The sequence below is a fragment of the Mastigoproctus giganteus genome, chromosome 10 (genome assembly GCF_048544385.1).
Source record: "Mastigoproctus giganteus isolate SK-2022 chromosome 10, ASM4854438v1, whole genome shotgun sequence".
Classification (NCBI taxonomy): Eukaryota; Metazoa; Arthropoda; class Arachnida; order Uropygi; family Thelyphonidae; genus Mastigoproctus; species Mastigoproctus giganteus.
In genome coordinates, this window is record NC_143584.1 from 80,673,043 (window position 1) to 80,699,386 (window position 26,344).

Here is a 26,344-nt window from a genome sequence, read left to right on the forward strand (position 1 = left end):
CAACATCTTCCCATATCCTCTAATAATCTAATTTCTCCTTAAATTTATACAAACCACCCACTTCAACAAAACCAGCACTTTCTTCAAACGATCAATGACCTTGCTGGCTGAAAGCATTTTTCACCTCTATCCTGCAAACATCCTCAATTTAAATTTTTGCCCCTCCCTTATGACTGCTAACTGAGGAAGAGTAAGAATGCCATGAACATTTAGCTTACTCAATCCATTCAAAGCCTTAAACACCACTAATGGTTCCCCAATTACTGCAATTTGCAGAAATGAAGTCTTTCTCGGTAAGAATATCCTTTTGTTACCCATTAATAATCTCACTGCTCTTGGCTGCACCCATTCAAATATATCCACATCCTACCTAAAATTAGGCCTCTAGATGGTAAGGTAAGGTCGAGTGTGACCTTACCATTGCTTTATAAAGTAGAATAATTAATTCCTTATCCCTGCTGGCAGAATTCCTGTATATCAATGACAAAATCCCATAGACTGTTACAGCAGTCTGCCTTTCACAGAACTCTGCAGGCAGACTGCTAGGACACACAAGCTGCAAGTTAATCTGGGATTACTGTTACCCACATGCAGTACCTTGAATTTGTCAATGCCAAACTTCAATTGCCACTTCTCAGCCCATCTACCTAATTTGCCGACATCATGTTGCAGCAGACCCTGATTACTGTCATTACCCATCCTCCCAACTTGCACATCAACTGCAAACTTAGATATTAAGTCTGATATGCTTTCATCAATATCTAATAAATATTGAAAACAGCAATGGGCCTAGCACTGAAGCCAAGCTACAGCACTAATAACATTAATCCAAGAACAGAAATGCCCACAGATCTCCACTTTCAGTCTTCTTCCCCTCAAGTATCACTTTATCCAAAGCAGTCACTTAATTATAAAGCCACACTGGTCCGATTCATATGGGAGTCTCTTATATGCAACAGTATCAAAAGCTTTTCTGAAATCTAAATTTATATCGGAAAATTACTTTTTTTGCACCTGGTACTTCTGTTAACTATCTCGTAGTATCCAATCAGATTGGTCAGGCAACATCGCCCTTTAACAAATTCATGCTGTGCCTGCAGTATAACTGCATTATTCCTGTTTAGAGGTTCTGTATTACTTCTTTAACCAGGGACTCCATTATTTGATGTGGAACAGAAGTCAAGCTAACAGATCTGAAATTACTTGTGTTACTCTTTGATCCTTCCCTTTGTGAACTGGGGAGACATTTGCTCATCTCCAATCCACAGATGCCTTCCCTGAATCCAAGGAGGATGCTCTCATAATTATGGCTAAAGGTTTGCATTTCTTCTTTACAGCTTCTTCTAATATTATTAGTGGTAGGTGCCTGATTTGATATAAAACAATGTGAAACTACAGTATTAGTATTAATTGTGACAAATGATGCAAGAAAGCATGCTTATACACTTCAGCAAAAAAAAAAAAAAAAAAAAAAAACATTTAACCTATCTATCCCCTCCAATAGTGCATTTAGTTCTTCCTTGAATTTATTCAAACTATGCACTTCCACAACAATAGATGGCAGCTTGTTCCTACAATCAACCACTTGTTGGCTGAAGGCAAACTTCCACACACTTATTCTTCAACCTGTCTTTCCTCAACTTGAATTTTTCTGTCCTCACATGTGCAAGTCTGAGCAAGAGGAAGAACCCCGTCAGTACTAAGTTTGCTCAAACCATTCAAAGCCTTAAACACCTTAACTGAATTGCCTCGCAGGGGCCTGATCTCCAAACTGAAGATGTTGTTGGTAGGAGTACATATTGTTCCCCTAACCAATCTCGTCACCCTTCTGTGTACCTGTGTCAGCAGCTCCACATCCTTCCCAAAATGAGGTCTCCATACCTGTATGCAGTACTCAAGATGTGGCCTGAGCACTGCCTGATACAATGCGATAACCACTTCATTATCCCTGCTGGCAAAATTCCTGTATATTACTTACAAAACCCCATGAGCTGTTCTTGCAGCCTATCCCACTACTCAGAGAACTTCATATCAGATGCCACAATTACCTCCAGTTTCTTTTCATCTTCCACTAACCTGAGTATAGTACCAAACAGTCGATACGTTACTCTGGGATTGTTGTTACCCATATGCAGTACCTTGCATTTGTCAATTTTAAGCTTCAACTGCCACTAGCCCCTCTGCCCAATTTTTCTATATCTTGTTGCATCAGCATACCTTAAATTAACTTGTCATTAACTACCCTGCCAACCTCTGTGGCATCTGCAAATTTAGATATTAAGTCTGATATACCTCATCAATATCATTAATAAATACAGAAAACAACAATGGGCCTATCACTAAACCCTGTGGATCTCCATTAATATCATTAATCCACAAAGATCAGTGTCCATTGATAATCACTCTGTCTTCTCCCATTCAACCAACTCTTTATCCATAGTAGTAACTTTCCTTTTATGCCACATTGCTCTGATGAGCACAGCAGTCTTTTATGTGCAACAGTATCAAAAGCTTTCCTGAAATTCAACTACAGCAGACTTTCAGAATAACTGTAGCTTTGGAGATTCAAAGTGGCCTTATTCTGATTTATCTATTATTTAGAAAGTTTTATTTTTAATATATTTAAGGCAAAAATAATGAGGCCAAATAAGAAATAGAGAGATTAAGAACGCAATTTTATTAACTGCCATAAAAGACAAACATGTTGATGATCCAATGTTATATTTTGCCATTAATACACTCCTGCTTACACCCAGTTCTATTTTCTTTATTATATCAAGTTTAGTCTGCATGGGTAGCACAGTAGTATCATCACTGTCCTTCCCACACCGGGTGGAGAAGGCCCAGGTTCATATTCTGTCAATGAGACAAGGAACTTTCATGGGCTTTTTTCACTTCATGGCTAAGTTAGTCGGTCCTAAAAACCTTGCTATCTATAGGCATAGATAGCAAGGTTTTTTCCTCCAAAAAAACAGGCAAATCGACAGAGAACACAGGCAATTTACAAATACAATACACAAGAATGAACTTTCTGGGTGACCCTAATGCAACAGTTTGGATTATATCAAGTTTATCACAAAGCTTTAATGTTGTTCTTCTTTTCTTCTCTGCATGAGGTTTATTAACTGTAGGATCCATAGTGAGGGGTTTTTAATTTAAAATAAATGTAAAACAGCAGTATAATCCGTGAAAGTGCAGAATTCCTTTCAAAATGGCAAACATAAACAAATACAGTAATCACATGACTCTTTTTTTCTTTTTTTGGCACTGCAAGTCATTTGCGCTGTTTGTAAAAATTCAATCTCAATATACTGTTAGCTCAAATGTTCCATTATTTGGGGTGCCATTATTTCGACAGTCTATTGTAAATATCAAAATATTTTTTGCATCCAGCTCTTTTGTTACTGCATCATAGTATTCAATCAGATTGGTCAGTTAAGATTGTCACTTAACAAATCCAGGCTGACTGCTGTATAATTGCAATCATGTCTAGATAGTCCTGCATTACTTCTTTAACTAGTGACTCCACTATTTTTATTGATACAGAAATTAAGCTAATAGGTCTGTAATTATTCATGTCACATTTTGATACTCCTTTGTGAACTGGGGGCACATTCAGAAATCGGTCCACAGAGGCTTCCCCTACATCCAAAGATGCTCTCATAAGTATGGCTAAGGGTTTACTTACCTCCTTTAATATAATAGAACAGATCCCATCCACCCCTGGTATATGATAACCTTTTTATATTTTGCATCAACAATTTCTCTTTCACTTTCCTCTCAGTTATTACAAAATCATTTAGCTCTCTGTTAGAGTTTGATAAACTTCTGGAATCCCCTTCCCTAAAGAATTCCTGATGTGTGAATGTAGTTGAAAAAACACATTTGCATCTATGATTTGAAATACAGAAAAGAAATTAAAAGGAATGCTCAAGGATTACCTTCCAAGTCCAAGAACTCAAAAATAGTAAACTTTAAGGTTGTTATTTCAACCAAAAAATTCATTAAAGGCATTATTTATAGCACTGAGAAACAGAATAGTTATTTCTTAACTCATGGGATTAAGTGAGGGAAATGGGCCATCTATACTAATCTATCTGGGGCTTTAGGTCATACTTAACAAATTGTGTTACTTTTAGAAATGTTCAAAAAGCACTTAAATAATTCAAAAAATGATGTGGTTTTCATCAAACTTTTTAATTTTGTATTATCATATGTCTAGGTGGAGGTTGTATGCCATTGTTATCAATAACATCCAATATGGAATACAAATTAATAAAAAAGCACTTGGACATTGGTAAATTTTGACATGAATTCATTAATTAAAATACTGGAAGACATTCAGTAATATAAATAGAAATAAAGTATCAAGTACAATTAAAATATTAAAAAGATAAAAACACAGCTGAATAGTTTTCTTTATCACCTCAGATAGGGTTCAAAACCAACATAGATTACTACTGCTACTTGCTACTTAAGGCAAACATTCACTGCCCAAACCTACTTTTCAAAATGAGCCTCTTGTCTACTGATTCAATTTAAGAGAATTGTGCTACTCTCTGCTTATAAGATTAATTCAGACAGCTTCAGAAGCATGAATCAAACTCCATTTCTCCATTTAGCACCAATGTACAAAATATTGATTTATTAATAATTTGTATAAACAAATTATTAATAAATTTTTAATAAATTATAGAATAATCCAAGTAAATTCAGTGAACATCACTTTTATATAATAAGTAAGTTTTATTTCCATTTTATATCTTTATAACATATTTCAGTGGTATTCAACTATTGATATTTGCTGCTTTTCTCTTCTCACCAATCTTGATTTTCTCAGAGACCTAATTTAATAAGTAAAAATAAATATGCATGTACAGAGAGTTTAGTATACACGAAGAGGTGGTGCAAGCATCTTTAAAATGTTCTGAGATATACAGCAAAAAAAAGTTTGAATAGTACTCATCTATTTCATTATTTGAATCCAAACTCCATGATAACTTCAGCATAAAAGAAGACTTTTAACTGACAAATAATACAATTAGGGTTTCATTCTTTATATATTTAATTAAATAAAAAATAATTAAAGATGAATAAACTGACTTCCATCAAAACTCAAATGCTGAACATGTTCTAACTTAGTTTTGCAAATTAATAGCATTTTCAAATTAAAACTTACATTTGCCGCCATACCCATTTTGAAGAATCTTTGAAATTTTCTTCTAATTCGTTTAATAGCCACTCTGTCATGGAATGATCTGTACTTTCACTGAGCTTTCGCAACATTACAGCTAACTGTTAAGAGGAGGAGAGAAAAAAACTTTCATCCAATTGACACAAGAATCACAATTCAGTGTTAAGCAGTGGAAATTAAGCAATATTATTAATAAAAGTGCAATGCTGTTAACTCATTTACAAACAATGTTCAACATAAACACTGCACAAATAACTGAAACAGGCTAATGCTTAATTCACTTATGAATTACAAGGGTTGAACTAAAATAAATGTGTAATACGGTTGTTGTGCAGCCCTTTCACATACGTTTGATCTAGCAATTTACAAGAAATGTTTCTTAAAGCCGAAAGAAATTAAGCTCAATTTCAGGCAGAGAGAGACAGTGGCTCTTAAAAATCATTGGTATTTGTCTGATATTACCTTCTCCCACTTATGCAAAAGAAAAGGAACTGAAGAAACATGTAGGACTATGTCAAAAGCCATTTATAGTAGTATCCAGTTCTTTTGTAACTACTTCATAATATTCCTTACCAATTAGTCTGATAAGATCAATTAATAAGGAGTATTATGAAGCAGTTACTCTCTTAACCCTCTTAACAGTATGCAATTTTTTTTTTTAATAAGAAAGATTTATATAATCTGTATATAGTGATTTTATGATGTGGTCTACTATTCTGATTGCATTTGTTTTGTATTCTATATTTAATGTGGCTGGTCTTTGTTGATGACAACATTTAATATTTTTGCTGTTTTACTATAAGAATGTTAAAAGGAAGCATGGGTAGAAAAACTGTCACAAAGTGCTGCATTATGGCATTTGAGCAGATCAAAGCTTCAAGTACACTTTGCATCTGGGATTTTTTTTACCAGATATTGCTCAATAAAAGTGGGTTGCTTTCTCAGGCTGTAAGCTAAATTTTTAGTTAATATTATCATATAAAGTGACCAGATCTTCTGGAGTATAATGCAGAATTCTCTCAGCAGTGCTAAGACACACTACCAGAACAGCTCATGGAGTTTTTCCAATGATATACAGAAACTTTGATAGCGGGGATAAGGAGGTGATTATCCCTTTGTACAAGGCTATGGTTAGGTCACATCTTGAGTATGGTATACAGAGGCCTCACTTTAGGAAGGATGTAGATCTGCTGGAATGGGTGCAGAGAAGGACAACCAAACTGCTGAAGGGAACAAATGGGTGCTCTTACTTAGAAGGCTTCAGTTCAAACTGCAGCTTCTGGAGACTAGCCACCTGCAGATTGATCTGATTGAGGTGTTTAAGGCCTTGAATGGATTGAGTAAGCTGAATGTGAATGACATTCTTCGTCTTGCTGAGACTACACACATATGAGGATGAGGGGGCAAAAATTTAAGTTGAGGAAGTTGGTTGCAGGATAGATGTGCAGACGTTTGTCTTTTAATTTTAATTTTTTGATTTTTGTAGATTATTTTAGGAAAATTAACAATTTTAAGGGAAGACGGAGTGTTTTTAGGGAGAGGTTGTTTTTTGCAATTCTATAAGTGTACATTTGTGCTAGAATCCCCATTTTCTGTGATACTCTCTTGGTTTTATTCCACATTATCTTTTTTTTGGACAATATATTTCCCATTTCCCCGACAATAAAATCATTAACAAAAACTACCTCCTACTGGACCAGTGCATTCTGTCTTTGGAATTGCCACTACATTGTCTAATGAATGATTGTAATGCACAAGTTTAATTCATGACACTTTTTTTCAGGGTAATGGTCATGCTGTTAAGATTTAACTTATTTAATGGCATATTAATTACTGAAGTTAAATAAATCAGCTCTTGTAAACTGAATTACATCTTTATACCTGTTCACTTTACATAATTCTAGATACATTATGGCTATCTGGCAAAAGTTTTTCAACCTTTGTTTGTTTGTTTTTTTTTCAGAGTTCATATATCACTAAAATCTGGAACCACTGCTCTATTCTATACAAAAAAAAAAAAAAAAAAAAAAAAAATGTCAATATGACTTTATTATACTTACCAACTTAACTGCAGCATGTCTAACCTCACAAACTTTATCCTTTACTAGACTAAGAGCAATTACAATTAAATGGTCCTTAACATTTTTTGGGCTGTACAGGTCTGTTGTTGGAATCAGTTGTCTGTAATTAAAATTTCTGACTTAGAGAAACATACAGTACAGGATTTTTTTTTTTTTTTTTCAAATTAAAATCAACTACACTGTTACTATTATATTTGTATCTTCCTGCTTGGTTGCATAATATTTTAATCATTACTGTCTCAACCACAATAAAAATCACTGTTACACTGTGGGTAGCTACAAAACCTCTCACTACTATAATGCTTTATGGGCTATTCATAAGTTACTTAATATAGTTCTATAAATTTTTGCATCTTCACCCCTCCTCTGCAATACTGTGTAACAACAGCTATGATAAAATCTTTAATCTCCCCTCCCCACCTCAATGTAAATTAAATATTTAAATTTTCTGTTTATACTCCAGAATGATCATACAGTCAGAGCAGTTTGTAACTTGCACTGATTTCATAATTTCATATTATACCACTCAATTGCTGGAAACAAAATCACAAAAAGAGGAATATGAATTTTTAGAGAATTATGTGGGAAAGAGGAAAATCAGTTAAAATTTCCATTAGCTGTACACATTTTTTTTCAATTCAATATTAGGGGTAAAAAAAATTTCTGAAGCTCATACAACCTACTGATTTGTGGGCAACAGCCACATTTCTTGTACCAAAAATGTAACAGTTTTGCAGTGAATCTTGGATATCAGCACTAGATAGATGATGAATGCAAAAATAAAATGGAGAAGTGTAGTGTCACTCTTGCTGATATACGATGTCTGTTTAAAACGTTTGAAGCCTATATTTTTTCTAAAAATATAAAATTCCGCTTAAAACTAGTTTCCTCCTAATGATATTCTAGCATCTCAATGTTCTTGCCACTCTGAAAATGAGTTGGATGAGTTTCACTGTTGCATTCTGTTGGTTTCCTGGAATATAAAATCTTTGTCCTTTCGGCTTCATTTTGAATTTTAAGGAAGAGGAAAAATCACATAGGGAAAAGGCCAGGCGAAAATGGCAGAAAGGTACTACAGGAACATTTTTTTTTTTTGGGCCAAAAATCATCCCCCCCCCTAAAAATAAATCATAATCTCCTTATAACAGGTCTGCTGTGCTATCATTCAGATCAAATTCATAATGAATGATACATGAATGTCAGAAAATAGCATTAGCATTAGTAGAGGCATTTGATGCAAGAAAGCAAGCTTATGCAGCATCAGCTAAAAAAAAAAAAAAAAAAAAATCCCCTTCCACTTCACCCCCCCGTTCATTCAAAATACCTGTCCAGCTGAGCCTTAAATTTATTTAGGCTATTAACTTCCACAACAAGGGATGGAAGTCTGTTCCACCAACCAACCACCCGCTGGCTAAAGGCAAATTTCCGCACGTCTATCCTACATCTGTCTTTCCTCAATTTGAATTTATGCCCTCTCAGGTGATTTTTCTGAGCTAGAGGAAGAATCCTATCAGCATTGAGCATGCTTAAACCATTCAAGGCTTTATACACCTCTATCAGATCACCTCGCTGCTGCCTAGTCTCCAGACACTGTAATTTGCAAAACTTAAGCCTTTCTTCGTAAGAGCACCCCTTTGTTCCATTCACTAATCTTGTTGCCCTTCTCTGTACTCATTCCAGCAGCTCTACATCCTTCTTGAAATGAGGCCTCCAGACCTGTATACAGTACTGTAGGTGTGGCCTGACCATTGCCTTATACAAGGGAATAATCACCTCCTTATCCCTGCTGGAAAAATTCCTGTATATCATTGACAATACTCCATGAGCTACTCTTGCAGCCCGTCTGCACTGCTCAGAGAACTTCATATCTGCCTGCACAACCACCCCCCAAGTCCCTTTCATTCTCTACCACTGTCGGTGTAGTACCACAGAGTTGATACGTTGCTCTGGGGTTGCTGTTTCCCATGTGTAGTACTTTACATTTGTCAATGTTAAACTTCATTTGCCACCTCTCAGCCCATCTGCTCAACCTTTCCAGATCCTATTGCAGCAGCATAGCGTCAGTAGCGTCCTTAACAACCCTGCCAACCTTTGTATCGTCTGCAAACTTGGACATTAAGCTTGATATACCATCATCAATATCATTTATAAATACAGAAAACAATAATGGACCCAACACTGAGCCCTGAGGGACTCCATATGAGCAACTTTTTTTACCTGACTCTGATAAAACCAGCTGTGCTATTACTTGTATTGGGTGAGCCTGTTGACTGTTGATGGTTATATAATTATACAGCTAAGGCTTGAAGTACTGTCGATTTACTCATCAAATTTCCAGAAAAGCTTATTATCTCAGAGGTATTACTCACCTCTGAGATCCGTGATCAGGGTTTAAAATTCATAAAAAGCAAAAGTAAAGGTGAAGGATTAACTACATTAAATTAAATAAGAACATTCCCTGAGGAAGAAGAAATGCACTGCTTTTCTCCAGGTTGTCATCTATAAAGGAAAACTGCATAAAAGAAGGACTAGGACAGAGTGACAAAAACCAAGAGCTTAAACATGAGACTTTCAATCATCGTTTGACATCGTCAGTTGGTTATATGATATAAGCAGAAAGTAGTCATTTATAGATTCATAGTATATTTAACTCCCAGGATGCATCACATTAAACACACAGAAATTTGAGATGTGTCAGGTGTCATTTGAGATGTATAGGTGAAATGAGAAGGGTTTGTTTTTTTTTTTTTTTTTTTTTTGCTGATGCTGTATAAACTTGCCTTCTTGCATCTGGCCCTGGCACAAGAAGATTAGAAGAAAAAAAAATTAATAATTGCTTCAACCAAGTCCCACTAGCAAGTTTCTTTAACCATGCAAACTTTTACGCAATGGATAACAACTTCTTTTTGTATCCTGAACCAAATCTTTTCGACACTTGCTTTTCTTTAGGACAAAATAATTAATTATGAATTAATTAGGAACAGATTTAATTAAGAACAGATACAAATGGATAAAAGCCTCATTTTTTTCTCTGTCAATGTTGTTATGTATTCATTCAAAAAGTTACATCAGTAATGCTTCATGTGTGAATGGCAACACCATGAAACTCTTAGCAATCCATTTCTAACAATTATTAGTGAGTCAATAACCTTGTTCATGAATAGCAATAGACAATCCCATGACCTTTTAACAATTTTTCCCTGTAATAGGCACATGGTAAAAACTTGAAGGCTCTGAGTTTAAATTTCCACACAACATAATTAGATGATTTTCTGAATTTGTCAATTTTCCAAAAATGATCCAGAAAATGGATTGCTGGATTTGAGAGGTTCAACTGTACTGAGATTATCAACATATATATTGCTTTGACAGTTTTTGGTATAGTCAAGTTACACTGTTTATTTTGATAGCAAAAAAGGGTAGTGCTAAGCACTTATCACTGCTTAGCACTACCCTTTATGCAATTCCCTGTATAAAAAATTTCAAAGGGCAGTCTGTAGTGGGACTTGAATGGCCCCACGCTGTAAGAAATTTTGAAAATATTAAGCAAGATGCTCTCTTATTACAAAAAGATACAGATTTCAGAAAATTCCATCTTGTGTATGCTGTGATCCTATTCTACATCAAAAATGAACCTGAATAAGAAAATAATGCATTATTTTTAAATTTGATAAATGTCTAGTATTCAGCAGTGCTTTCTAAAGAAAAGTGTCTGTTATTTCAATGCTAAACCCTGCATTCAAAATTTGCCTGTTAACAACAATCATATATTGATTTAAATAGTTAAAAGACAATGAATTCAAAAAATCATATTATAAAAGACACATATGTAAGCATTAATCTGAGAAGAAATTTACAGATAGGAATTGTAGTCTAACATCATATATACATTAAAATAAATTATAGCATAATAGTAAAACTTACTGAGCTAATTCAAGGCGAAACCTCCAATTTCTAGTGTTATCCAGGTTTGTGAAGTCAGATATTCGGGGTAAAAATTCGTCTCTTTCTCTTTGCCCCAGAGCCTAAAAAAATTTCAGCTACATTTCGAACAAAATAATAATCACATGAAATAAAAGTATACATTAATTTTTAATGCCAGTGTGTAAAGTATGCAATATATATTTTCATTTAGTCAAGTCAATGAAAATATATACAAGGGGTGATCATTTAATTCGCAGACTGGTGCAAGATCTGATTTTGATTGTCATCATATGAATCTTCTGTGGATTTCTCCTCCTCTAAATACTCTCCCTTGAACTTTACATACTTTCGCCACCATTGTACCCATGCATTAATCCTGCAAGCCATTTTTCGAAATAGTGTGAAGTGCTTACGTTGTGGTTCTGCGAGCATGTTGTCAGATACAAAGTGCTTACCTTTCAGAGCTTTCTTCAGATGTGGAAATAGGAAGAAATCACACGAGGCTAATTCCAATGAATAAGAGGGGTGTGGAAGAACCTCAGCACCTATAACTAATCACTGGCTGCAAAACATCAGCTGTTTGGAGCCTGGCATTGTCTTGATGGAGAAATCACTTCACACTGGAAAGTTCTTGACATTTCTCACAAATGGCACAATGAAGTTTGACTCTGAGAACCTCAGATATGTTTCCTTACTCATAGTTGTTCCATGATGCATAAAAATGTGTAACAAAAATGCCTTTTATGTCAAAAAACACATGAACTATTTGCTTATCAGCTGAACGAGAAGCTCAAAATTTCTTAGGTCTTGGTGAACCAGAATGCTTCCACTCACTCGACTGTTGTTTTGTCTCTAGATTATAATGAAAAATCCAAGTTTCATCACAAGTTACTTTTAGATTTAAAAAGTTTTGATCCTGTGTTTCAAAACAATCAAGCATTTCTCTGCAGTTAGTTGTTGTTGTTATTTGGTTTTTAGGAGCATTAGCAACTAAGGCCATATTGCTCAGGGGATATGAGGTGGTCATTTCCTGACCTTTCCACATCCTCCGTATTTGGTGGTCACGGGCTCGAACCCCAGTCTGATCAAGAAGCGTGTGCTCCAACCACTGCTGCTCCTGCCCACCTGGCTACGGAGGCGCCATTTCTCTGCAGAAGTCTACTCTTCTCCAGAACAAAAAGACTACTTTTTGTTCTGGAGTCAAATTGTATGGAATCCAGCAGGCATAGATTCATCACATTTTCAGGTGATCTTCCACAATATTGTAAGCATTACCATATGAAATGGGCATTCTAACAGCTAATTCATGAAGTGTAATTCGGCTGTATTCATCAAAGATTTCCTGGACTTTTACAATTTGCTCAAGAGTTGAGGAGGAAGGCTGACTAGGTCTTGGGTCATCTGCAACAGACTCACAGCCTTCACTGAATCACTTGGCATTTAAATATGGCCATCCTACCAAGACTCTCAATACCATACGCTTCATTCATCTCTTTTACTGTTTCTGATGCATTTAAGCCCCGTCTGCCACAATAACGAATCACATATCACTATTCAAGCTGTATGTTCGACATGATACTTGCTTGACAATAATTGACAATAAATGAATCTTGACAATAAACCTTGACAATAACTGGCATGTGCATACAGAGCCTGTTCAGTAACAATCAGGAAGAGTGCCTTTAGCAGCAGTTATGGAACGTTCGCATGGTAAACATAAAATCTTGTACCAGTGCATGAATAAAATAACACCTCGTATTTCAGTCATTAAAAATATAAAATGTTATCATACCAACCCACCCCATCCCAATTCATTAAATTGGGGATGGGAATGAGGCTGACAACTGTGTGGGAGCCATTTACAAACCTGCTAAGTGGCCTATTTATATTTCTTAAAATTATTATTATTATTATTTTTTTTCACTGTTCTGTAAAAATTAGTACTGCAGTTATTTGTTCTATCTGATAAAAGTACATGAAATGTTTCTTATTTGCCCTTGAAAATTGCTCAAAAATGAGTCAAAGTAGAAGAGAATTTCTACTGTCATTGTTCTGTGCTCATTACATTAGTAAGAACAACATAAATGCCTTTCAATATTAAAGGTGTTTAATTAAACTTGTAAACTGTAAATTTATAACAATAGAAATGTGATTTTTTATTTCATACAACTGAATAAAAATATATGATGTAATTTTATAGCAAAGTATATATTAATGTTGCATAATTTGAGAACAATGTGGCATTATTATTGTACTTATCTATCTTATATAGTTTAGTGTGGCATTTTTAATTTAAATTACTGCTAAATCATATCTCAGACAGTGAAGGAAAGAGGAGAGCTTAAGGTAGTGGGAATGCTTTCATTTGGAGGTGAACTGCCAAAGGCAGATCTCTTCCAAGTAATGCAATTCCATCATTCAAGTGGCAGTGATGGCACAAGGATCAACATTACAAGAAAGTCTACGTGTATTTTGTTAATAGCAACTAGGCTGTGAGTATTCCACTGATTTTGAAAACTGTTATTGTAAAACCTTGACATGCATTAGAAGAATGCCAGACACTGAGAGAGAGCTATTCCCTCAATCAATGCGATTTCAAGGTCACATTGCCACATAATGCCATAATGCCACAAAATTAGATACATTCCATTTTAAGAACTAAGGGTTCAGGAGAAGTTAATACCACTGAAGAAGGGAATGTGACACTATCCAAAGCAACAGAAGTTGGATGTGCTTTTCTACAATTCCCACTTCATTTAATGGATACAGCTCTGCATTAAGATTTCCTTACCTTACTTTGTAATTTAAAGTTTATTTTTTACCACTTTTTTTGCACTATATACAGTGGATTCAGGTTAATTGGGCCACTAGTTAATCGGGGCAGCCATTTATTTGGGGCAAATCTTAAAAAACAAAACCCAATCGAGAAAACAGTCAGGGTTTACTTCGCTTAATTAGGACAACATGCCGTTTAATTGGGGCAGGAGACCGCAAGCACTGGAGATTACCCTACGATTGTCTGTGACCATACCACGTGGTTCGGTCTGATTTCTGGAAGTCACAACCATAAAATAATAAAAACAATTAGCAGTCACCTGTTTATTGGGATTTTCAGTTAGTGCAATCTATCATAACAGTTAGTAAACTTGATCTTATTGAATTTGCGATAATACCGACAGCAGCTGGAATTCTGTGGGTTATTATGGTGAAATGTGTTTACACTTCCATGGAATCTTCAATCATATAAATCAAATATCAAAAGCTTTCCTAAAATCCAAGTATATGATATCAAAATTATTTTTTGCATCCAGTTCCTTTGTGACCACATCATAGCATCCAATCAAATTGGTCAGACAAGACTTATTCTTAACAAACCAATGCTGTCTGAACTATAATTGCAGTCTTGTCTAGTTGATCCTGCATTGTTTCTTTACCCACTGGCTCCATTATTTTCTCTGGAACAGAAGTGAAAGTAACAGGTCTGTAATTACTCATGTCACTTTTTGATTCCCCCTTTGTGAATTGGAGATACATTTGCACATCTTCAGTCTGTGGGGGCCTCCCCTGAATCCAAGGATGTTTTTTCAAGAATCCAAAAGAGAATTCTGAATTCTCTTTAGTTACCAAATCAATCTTTAGTTTGAATGCAAAACTAATTTACCTCGTCACAGATGGGGTACCACAGCTGACAATTAAACAGGTGGTATGGTTAGAATGGGTGTAATAATATCAATACCAGACAGAAGAAGAGTAGAAAAATGTTGCCTGGTCTGATGAATCTTGGATCCTGCTATTTTGTGCTGATGGGAAGAATAGAATGCGGCAAAAGCAGTACGATTTTATGAACACAATCACCACCGCCAGCCAAGTGTCAACAATTCAGATTGGTGGTAATGTAATGGTGTGCAGGGAGTATTTTTGTGGTACACAAAAATACTCCCCTGGGGCCCCTTCATACCAGTGGAGTAACATGTGGATGCCCCAAGTTATCTGGAAATTTCTCACCACGAGACGAGAATTGTATAGAATTGGTTCTTGGAATATGAGAGTGAATTAGCCTAAAGAAGCTGCTTCCACGGTTACCAGATCGAAATCCAAATGAGCATCTGTAAGATGGAACAAGCTTTTGGGAGTAGAGATCTGCAACTATTGAATTTGAAAGGATTGTGAGAAATAACTGATGTGGCATGCTTATTAAGCCCATGCCATGACAAATCTAGGCTATTCTGATGGCTTAATGTGGAGGTGTGAGAGGAAGGGGTGGATATACTCACTAGTGGGTAAGTATATGGACACAATCACCACCACCAGCCAGGTGTGAACAATGCAGACTGCCTAAAGTGGCTACTCAGTGAATATACACTCACTGGCCAAAAAATCAGAAACCATTTGCAACTGGAATCTTAACAGATACTTAAAATATAGCATGTAATTGGAAGCTGCCATATGGAATGATTGCAAGTTCTTTGGTATCATACAAATACTGTATGCTTTCCTGGGCCTCTTAGTGGATCTGGCCATAGGGAAGACAGGTGATCCTTCAGACCACTGAGAAAACAAAGGAAATCACTGGTGTGTCAAAAGCAACCATCTCAAAAGTATATACAAGGAGTAGAAAATGAAAGAAGAAGAAGAAGAAGAATGCACTACAAAAAGGAAAAAATTCAGAAAAAAGTTAGTACTCCAAAGGGAAAGCCACAAGAATTTTAAAGTGAAATGTGAATCCGAATAGAAAGTCGGTCCAGTGTGCAGCAAATGATGAATGAACAATTCAGTTTAGGCAAAGAAAGGCCCATTTCCAAGTGAAGTATGTGGCAGGAGTTGACAAATCTGAGATTTGGCAGCAGTGTGCATATACAAAGCAACTTCTTTCTGTAAAAAATAGAAAGATTCATCTGGAGTAGTACCACCAACACCAAAACGGACTATGGATCGGTGGAAAAAGATTGTGTGGTCTGATAAGTCTTGATTTACAGTTTTTTTGCACCAATGGTAAAGTGTGAGTTTGGTGTGAACCTCATGAAGCTGAAGCCATACATCCAGACTACCTTGCATCAACCACTCAAGCAGCTGGAGGTGGTATCATGGTATGGGATATGCTCTGTTGGTATGGACTGGGTCCACTTATATTGTTAGAAGATCATGTTATCTCCAAGAGCTGAATATCTTTGTCATATCACACCATCTACACCCTGCAATGCATCATTTTTACCGGCATTTAAATAGATTCTTTCAAGACAACACAACTATCCACCACACAAAAATTGTTACTGAATTATTTAAGGAACATTCACAAGATTTCCAACATTTATCCTGGCTGTCTAATTCTCCAGATCGGAATCCAGTTCAGAATGTATGAGATATGTTTGAGAGGGTAGATTGCCTTTGTAGCTCTCTGCCAAACAAAAAAAGCAGCTAACAAATACTCTTATGGAAGAATGGTCATATCTGGAGCTAGACTAGACTTCCTAGACTGGAACTAAAGTAGACTTCCTCAGATATCTGAGGGAGTCTAATGGAATTCAAGCAACAATGTGTACAGATTTCTAATTTTTTGGTCAATATATATATATGCAGAGTATGTATATACCCCTCAAAAAAGTGAATTAAGCCTACAGCAGTGGCATTCACAATCGCTAGATTTCAATCCAACTGAGCACCTACAGGATAAGGTGGAATGAGGTCTTCACAGGAGAGATTCACTACCATCCAATTTACAACAAATGTGGGAAACAGTTGAGTCAATATCAACATGGAATAGCATCTCTGTGACATACTTTTGACTTCTCGAGCCTATTCCACAACAAATCTAGGCTGCTCTGATGACTAACAGTTTTTAACAGTTTAACACGAAAACTTCAACAAATTTCAGGTGATTTGCTGTTTATGCTTTTGAATATCACTTTATGATAGCCATCTGCTGTATGAGAATAATCATATACTGAGTGAATTAAAACCATGATTTGAAATGAACAAAAATTTAATGTTCACCCATTCACTATATGTCTGTTCTTGTCCATAAAGTGAAGTGATTTTATCTATTCTCAAGAGTAAGTAAATCATTTGAGAGATATTTTTGTGTTGAAAAGAAGATAGTTGATGATCCCAGGTAAGGGCTGCTAATCCTCAGCATGCAAAACTGAAAATGCTGACCAGGTCCATTTTAGTATCGGTGGTTCCACTCCATAGCCACTGAATGACGGTATGGAAGAGTTAGCAAAAGATGAACATTAACAAAAACACTTTTTAGCTAATTTTTGTATATAATGTTGACAAGGAAAATGGTTCCTCTGTACAGTAATGAGCCTCTGCATATAGCAATTACCATCCAAGTGTTTTTTTTGGCTGAAAAAACAAACTGCTATATATTCATTAATGTCAATCAACTGGTCAGGACAGAGCTGACAAGTATTCCAGTATCAATGCAGAAAAGGCTTGGAAGGAAACAATATTTTTAAGTATCTTTTATTCTTTTTATGCAATCAGAGCTAGAATTTTTGAGACATAGGACGTACATTCAAGAAGACATACCTTGGATATGCCACTAACAACAATTCTGTGTATCTGTCAAATGTGCAAAAATTATCATATAATAAGAATATCAATATAAACTATATATATATACAAAGTGTAGATCATCTGGAAGCTTAACAAAATTACACACAGTGATGACAAAAGTATGTATTTAACTGTATTTAATGCATGCACTGAAATTTAAAATAAACTTATGGAGTCGATGAAAATACAATAAAGATTAATGAATAACTTAAAGAAACACTGCACTGTTTCAACATATTGGCAAAAGATGGCCCTATTAGGTACCGAATAAAAGTTCCTAATTTTTTGGCTAGTGAATGTGTGTGTATATATATATATATATAAATTGAATTCACTCTGATTGAAGTGTTTAGGGCCTTGAATGGATTGGGTAAGCTGAATGTAAATCACATTCTTCCTCTTCCTGAGAGTACACATGAGGGAGCATAAATTTAATTGAGGAATGATGGTGCAGAAGTTTGCCTTCAGCCAGCAGGTGGTTGATTGTTGGAACAGGCTTCCAACTTGTTGTGGAAGGGGATAGTCTGAATAAATTCAAGAAAGAACTAGACAAATTCTTGGAAGGTATGGATGGGTGAGGTGTGTAGTGTGTGCGTGTGATTTTTTTTTTTTTTTTTGGTTGATGCTATAAGCTTGCTTTCTTGCATCATTTGCCACTACTACATAATTTAGACAATTTAATTAATGAATGCCACTACTACATAATTTAGATAATTTAATTAATGAATGCCACTACTAACTACATAATTTAGAGATTATAATTAATGAATAACTGTAGAACATAACAATATTCCATACAATTTCAAACTATGGTCTCTTCTGTGAACAAATAGAATAATAAGAAACTTGATTGGATATCTCCATAATGAGAAGTATTCTCTGTTACATTTTGCTGGACACAAAGAAACCAAAGATAATGAGAACACTTGAGATGAATAGTGTTAAACTCTCTCATTTTCACTGAGACTATCTTGTCTTCTCTACAGTTAACACTTTAGAAGGGTACGAAATGAAATAAAAATAAATATAGCAAATAAAAGTAAGGTACAATACAAATTACATAAAGGAATTCATTGACTGAAAGCATCATCTTGTCAGGAACCACAGGGATCTAGTGAATGAAAAGTTGAGATCCCCTTTGGCACTATTATTTGTGACATTCAGAATGTGCCCTGTTAAATATTTTTATCAGTTAATTCTTTTACCGTAAATACTACATCTGAGAGATATTTTTTGTTCCAACATTATGACTGACATTCTTATCAAGAAGGAACTTTCTAGTGGGGGTGGGGGTATTTAATGGTTTTGTTTCCAATATTTCTTTCTTTAGTCCTTCAGTTTTGAACTGGGTAAATACTTTAAAACTGATGTTGTAAAGTATTTACCCATTTCAAAACTGAAGGACTAAAGAACTGTAGTCCCTGTGTTGTACAGCATAGGTACCACCACAGCCTCTTCAACTTAGCCTATAGAATGGAGTTATTGAAATGTTATATCCTTAGTATTTTCATTTGCTAGGTGTTTTTTGACAAAGTGGGAACCCAGTAAACAAATTCCTTCTCTATATAAATTGATCTGTACTTTACATTCATTTCTCCAATTTTGCACTAGTCAAAAGCACTAGCTGAAAATTAGACAAGATAGTCTCAGTACACTGCTGTACTTTTGTGTTTCCAAAAAATATTTACAGATATTACAGAAAACATTTATAAATATACAGCAGTAAATATGAAATAATTAACGCAGCATAACAACATATTATACTATAATATTATACTGCATTAAATATTTCATATTTAATGTTGTATAATGTTAATAATTTGTACCTTAGAATTATGATCTATACCTCTGTATTTTCATATAAACAATTACCTTAAGAAACTGAAAGAGATGCTGGAGCAATCCAATTCGAACTTCATCAAGATCACGGAGAAATCCTGAAAAGACAGGAAGCAGATCTTGTGCTGTTAACTCGTTCCCTAAAATAACAGCCAATTCATGCAAACTTGATGCTATGGTTCTTCTAACTTTCCACTGTGGATGGAAAAAATTGTATAATTATAATGTAGAGGTGTGGAATATTATTCATAATAATTCTGCTGCTACATTGTTGAGAGAGAGAGAGAGAGAGAGAGAGAGAGAGAGAGAGAGAGAGAGAGAGAGAGAGAGAGAGAGAGAGAGAGCACAAAGTCACTTATGGTATTTAGGGCATATAACAGTTTGAATATAGGCATTTTCTACACTTGTTTGTTTATGAGACTGAAATTAAGCAAGATTGGATTATTGATCCAAGTTCAGGGAAGGCAAGGAAGTTAAATAATTCAGCTGTTAGGATACAGTTGTACAGTGGGATAATCTTGATGACTGGAAAGCTGTGTTGTGGTCTGGCAAATCCAAATTTTGCTTATACTCCAATGATGCCAGGCACCAAGTTCACAGGAGAAGCAATGAGGCATTTCAACAAGGCTGTATGCAAGCAACATGTACAAGCTGGTGGATCAGTACTGTTTTGGGGATGTTTCAACTATTAAAAACTGGGTCCTTTATTTGAAATACTGACTAGGATGAATCAGGCTGGCTATACAAATATTCTGGATCATTAGGTTGCACCTTTTGCTAGCAAAAGGGACACTCATGATATCAACAATGGTAGTGCATTTAAATTGACCAGCCAAGTTACCAGATTTAAATCCTATAGAAAATGCATGGGTTGTTGTTATTTGGTTTTTAGGAGCATTAGCAACTAAGGCCATATTGCTCCGGGATATGCGGTGGTCATTCCCTGACCTTTCCGCATCCTCCATATTTGGTGGTGTCGGGCTCGAACCCCGGTCTAATCAAGAAGCGTGTGCTACGCACTGCTGCTCCTTCCCACCTGGCTACGGAGGCGCCTAGAAAATGCATGGGATTATCTTAAATGGAAAATGCTAATGTCTAATAAGCACCTAATGAAACTGTTATGCTATCATGAGGCATTGAATCAAATCATCCAAGAACACTTGGTTTAACTGAGGCATAAACAGGTGCACCAATAGTCCAACCATATGGTTCAACATGTGCCAAAGAGTTTAATTACAAGTGATATAGCCAAGTGAGCAAGTGCAAAGGTAGAGATGTACATGCGTTTGAGTGACTGTGATTCAAGTCCATGTGACAACTAAAATACAGAATGTTTCTTGTATTCTCTATAACTCCTCTGACTTTGTGTTTGTCCTGAAATATAAACAGAAATACTGGCTCCCTGGATATTTCTCATAAGAATATTTACTTTCTTTGGGAAAATTGCACAGTCATGCATTTTTTTAAATTTCTTTTTTTTTTTTTTTTTTCTAACATGCTCTAAAAAAGTTTAATACATTTTCAAGGACTATACCAATTCAGTTTGTCCGCAACCTTAGTAGCATCATCAAACAGTTCACGCATTCATATCTAGTGAACCAATGTGATTCAATCCCCAACCATCTACTGTTTACATAGATAAAGTACTCTTTAGTGTTTCTATCTGTATTCTTTGTCAGACTTCTCGTAATCTGCATTAGTTGCCTAGTCTTCTTTGCAAATTGATTGCAGACTAGTTTATATTCACTGTAGGCATCTGCATCATGTGATAATTTATATAAATTTAATGCACTTTTCTTCACTGCCACGAATCATACCAGTTCATCTGACATCTATTTAGGTCTTGAAATGCATCTCACAGTTGGCATCAAAAGCCTAGCAGCTTCTGTGATAGCATCCCTAAATGCATTCATACAGAATTTGCTATTGGTAACTTCATCAGTTGGCCCACTGCATTGAATTTAAAAACTGTCTGAGACCACTATAGTCACCTTTACACAAAGGCCCTTCCCTTAACCCTTGATTGTAGTTACATCTTTAAGTAAATCCGACATCAATACACTGATCACTGCCACCTAGTGTGTCTTTTAGGCATAGATTCTTAATGCAAGAAGGATCACTGTTGATAATCAGATCAAGAGTATTGCTTTCTTTAGTTATCTCTCTCTGACATGCTGGTGTAGGAAACAATTATCCATTTTTTTTTTTTTTTTTTTTTACGAAAACTCAAAGCACAAGAGATATCAGAACCTATAGTACTTAATACTATGCATGGGTTGAAGGGTGCAAAGATGAAAGATGATACAGTCGGATGTCTATATAATGAAATCGATCGTTCGTTTGAAAAAATTCGTTAAACAAAAATTTTGTTATAAAGAAATATGACCTTTTCAACAATGAAAAATACTGTAATTCAACATTCAGAAATATAGTAAAAGATGGGAAATAAATCAGAAATAAGTTGGGGTTTTTTTGGTTTTATTTTAAGAGCATTAGCAACTAAGGCCATATTGCTCTGGGGATACGCGGTGGTCATTCCCTGACCTTTCCGCACCCTCCATATTTGGTGGTCACGGGGGGGTCGAAACTCTGGCCTAATCAAGAAGTGTGTGCTATGCACTGCTGCTCCTGCCCACCTCGCTACGGAGGGCCAGAAATAAATAAGTTGGAATGAATAAATTTTCTAGCATTTTAAAACAATTAATTTATTAATACATACATATTAAGAAATTACTACTTACATGATGTGCGCAATATATTAGCACACTTTGAAGAATTATTTTGTGAAATATTTGGTTATTTTTTGTTGATAAAAATATTCACATTTGTTTAAACACTCAAATATATTTTCTTCACACTGAAGGCCTCGAAGTTTTAAATGATGCCAACATTTCATGTTTGGAAGGTTTAATATTGCCCTCATTTTCATTCAACTTATTGTCAATATTGTCACAGTCCTTTGAATACAGGCAACTCTCGGTTTACGAACGTGTTCCGTTCCAAGAAGTTGTTTGTTGCACATTTTGTTCGTTATGTGTATCTTACATTCCTGAGCTTTTACGACATGTATCATGTAAGTTAGCAGCCATTTTAAAGCATTAAAACCATGTACTAAACATCGAATGGTCTATACAATACATTTTATTATAGTGTATGTATGTGTTATGGTTTTTTTGTATACGATACGTAACGTAAAAGATATCTTACTTGTTAAGTTAATTTTAATTAAACACATAAAGAGTTACAAAATAGAAATAAAGAAAAAGAGTACAGTACTGTACTAACATAATATATGTACAGTACTGTATTCAACTTTTACTCGTCAATATCTTCGTCAGAGTTCAATATTTTCCACATAAGTGACACTAGGAGCAGATGAGGAAGATGGAAGGGTGTCTGATAACAAAGAAACAGCTGGGTTTCCACTTTATTAAAATATGTTTTTATAGAAGATTGTATAGTTATTTTCTTTTTTTCTTCAAAAATCTCACTGTATCATACGAGACAGTCATAAACGCCTCTTTTCACTTTTGCAATTCTTTCCATATTTGCGTCTTCTTCTTTAAAAAATACTAACCCCTCAGAAATTGATTTAAAAGCTGCAGCCATTCCCACGAGAAAATATTCTACGCAGTGTGACAAGTAAAACAATGTTTTTTTACTGGCTAGATTAATTTTATTAACCAAGAACAGTTCAGTATAATTATCATATAATAATTTTCTCATAATTATTGTAATGAATACATTTTTTAAAAGTTTATTTATTTAAATCTTACAATTATGTTTGCTATACGTTTGGCATTTCATTTTATAAGGAACTCTATCTATTGGTGACTTTAAAAAATTTTGAATGAATTGTGACGTTCGTTATAGCGAATGTTCGTAAACCGAGAATTGCCTGTACTCTCCAAAATGTTGGAGTCACTTGGATATTCAGCTACCATGACATCATTATCAACTCACAAAAATCCGTAAAGAACGTGATCTCCACTGATCAAACCTCTCACTTGGAGTTCTTCCCAAGATTTTTCAATATCTTGCAGTAGTTCATCTCTCTCTCTCTCTCTCTCTCTCTCTCTCATTGCTCTTAATTGGCATTTTAGCATAAACTACTTTTGCAGAACAATTCTTAATCATTGTTTCTGTCACATCTTTACTCCACACTTACGCCAAGTCTGATATGCACCATCCACATATCTATAACAGAATCTGTAGGTTGGTTGGTTTCTATTTTCAGTGTAATTTTTTTCAGTATGCACCTTCAGTGGTGCATTTTCAAATTCTTGAAAACGTTAAAAAAACAGACCCGTTTCATCAACGTTGAATATGTCTTTGGGATCGTAGACCTCCATATTTTTTTTTTTGAAAAAAAAATATGGAGGTCTGTTTCTTTCCAATGGGTACAGTCTTCTTCGATTACAACCCCACTTTCACCAGAAATAACTTTTTTGAGTAAGCCATTGCTCTTTTTTAAATTTATCCTGCCAATCAGAACTGGCTTGGAATGTTTTATGTCCCAGAAAAGATGCATACTCAATAGCCTTTTCTTTTATTAATGGCCCTAAAACCAACATGTTTTAGTCTCAAATCAACTTTACCCGCTTAAAAACGGCATCATCTTCATAAAGGCATAATTTTGCACACTTCCTACTGGGTCTCGTTTTCTCAAATATTTTTTTTTTTTTTTTTTTTTTTTTCCAGAATGGTTGCCATATTTCTTGTAGAGATAGTAAATTTTAAAGCTTAACACCCCGAGCTAAACTATTAAGCACTTCCACTTTTTCTATTACACTCGAGCATTTCCTCTTAGACATTGTAAGGTTACCTGCACAGCAGCTAAAACAAAACTGATTTAGGGACCACTTGTACTTACCATGTAAACACAGGCAGGTGAAATTTAGTGTAGGGCCATCTCAGCCATTTAGTACCTGAGGCAAAAATGAAAAATTGTGCCCTGTTGTTAATCATGGCAATGTTGGCAATTATTTAATCTTTCCTTTGATGCTCCTTTCAGCTTTTAATGTGAGGCAAGAGCCTCCTTTGCTTCACCCTTGGCACGTCTCTGATTTAGCAAAACAACAGATGAATTTCCAGGATAAAGGAAAATCACTCTCTCCTAATTCTCTAATAGGGTGCTTACAGTAAAATACAGGTTGACCAGAGGGACTTCGTGGGTAAAGTAGAGGTGGTTGTATAGGTGTTATGGGCATGACTAAATTGTGGAATGTTTTAGCTCTTAATTCATGCTCTTAAAAATTAATCCCTTTGCTCTTTAAATCTAAATGGATTAATTCTTAATCCTTTTAGCTCTTTATTCATGTTTTCTACAGCATCAGCTCTATTGCCTAAAGGCCAGAGTTGCAAACAATGCATAACTAGGTCTCTTGAAATCAGTTCTTTATATGGAAATTTTCTTTATTATACGGAAACTATTTTTAATGTAATGATAAGGGGAAATTCAAAACATTCGCTAAATAGAAAAATTCGCTATATAGAAGTTCATTAAAGAGAGGTGCAACTGTACTTGTTGACATTAAACTTGAATTTCTGTAGATTTCAAATTTCAGGAAATACATATGAAGAGAAATTGTTCCAGAAAAATGGAAGTTGAAGAACAGTGCCCAAGGAAGTACCTATAGAAAAGGCATGCAGCAGAAACAGAATGTCTATGAGACAGAGCATGGAGAGAATTTGTTAGAGATTAATTAACATAACTGCCCTCTACTGAATGGAATCTAGCAGACAGAGAGGTTTTGGGGGCAATGTCCCAAATATGGGAACAGTATTCAATGGTAGGGCAGATTTGCAATTTGTACAGAGTGAACAGCTGTTTGGAAGATAACTAATGTCAAGAGCAAAAGAAAAAAGAAAGTCTTTTAGATGCACAGGAAGCAATATTTGCAATGTGCTTATGCCATGAGAGATTAGAAGTCAGGATAATCCCTAATAAGGATATATGATCTTATCTAGAAACCTGAGTCTCATCAAAGATAACCATAGGAGCAGAATAATCCTTTTTGCAAGATGTGACAGGACTGAGTTATTATTATTATTACTATTAGCTATATGGTGCAAGAAAGCCTGCGGCTTATGCTGCACCAGCCAAAAAAAATTTCAGAGTTACTTTGAGAGAGAGAAGTAGTAAGGAATCACCAAGAAAGAGAAGAATGATGATATGCAGCTCAGGACCCTGGGTGTGCCTACTCACCAAATGTGAGCCCCTGGGTTGGTTTTAGAAGGATTGATATCAACTAAGTTATCCTTGCCCCACTGGAGTTCAGCATTTGGGGAATTGGTAGTGGATATAGGAGAAGTTGAAACTGATTGTGCAGGGAAAGTTTTCTCAAATTGGAAGGTGGAATGCAATGTGCTATCATCAACAAAACTATGGATATGATTTCCAGTCAATGGAAGGTCATTAATAAACAACAGGAAAAGAGTGAGAGAAAGAACTCAACTTTGGGGAACACCTGCATTAGTGGAGTCAGAAGATAGAGAGCTGTCTACCATCACCCACAGTGAATGATCAAAGAGAAAAACTGTATACCTAATTCCAAAAATAGTTGGCAAAACTATATGATGGAAGCTTATTTAGAAAACCTTTATGACAAAATGGCAATAGCAAATGCTTGAGTTTGACCACACTTTTCCACTGAATTTGTCCATAGATTGGTAACATAAGTCAGAACATCACCAGTGGATCTACAATGACAGACACCATAATGGCAATCATTGAGCAGAAAGAGGA

The 26,344-nt window shown here is 35.3% G+C and overlaps 1 protein-coding gene across 4 annotated transcripts in view; it reads right to left on the reverse strand.

The window, feature by feature from the left end:
* Positions 1-26,344, reverse strand: part of LOC150079116 (serine/threonine-protein phosphatase 4 regulatory subunit 1-like) — a 672,615-nt gene that overhangs the window by 38,299 nt on the left and 607,972 nt on the right. For all 4 annotated transcript variants that reach the window (XM_090384028.1, XM_090384027.1, XM_090384026.1 and 1 more), the window contains 4 exons: positions 19,630-19,791; positions 11,200-11,300; positions 7,255-7,375; positions 5,180-5,295 (listed from right to left, as the gene is read on the reverse strand). In XM_090384028.1, coding sequence (XP_090240154.1) covers positions 5,180-5,295; positions 7,255-7,375; positions 11,200-11,300; positions 19,630-19,791 — 500 coding nt within the window. The remainder of the gene's footprint in view (positions 1-5,179; positions 5,296-7,254; positions 7,376-11,199; positions 11,301-19,629; positions 19,792-26,344) is intronic.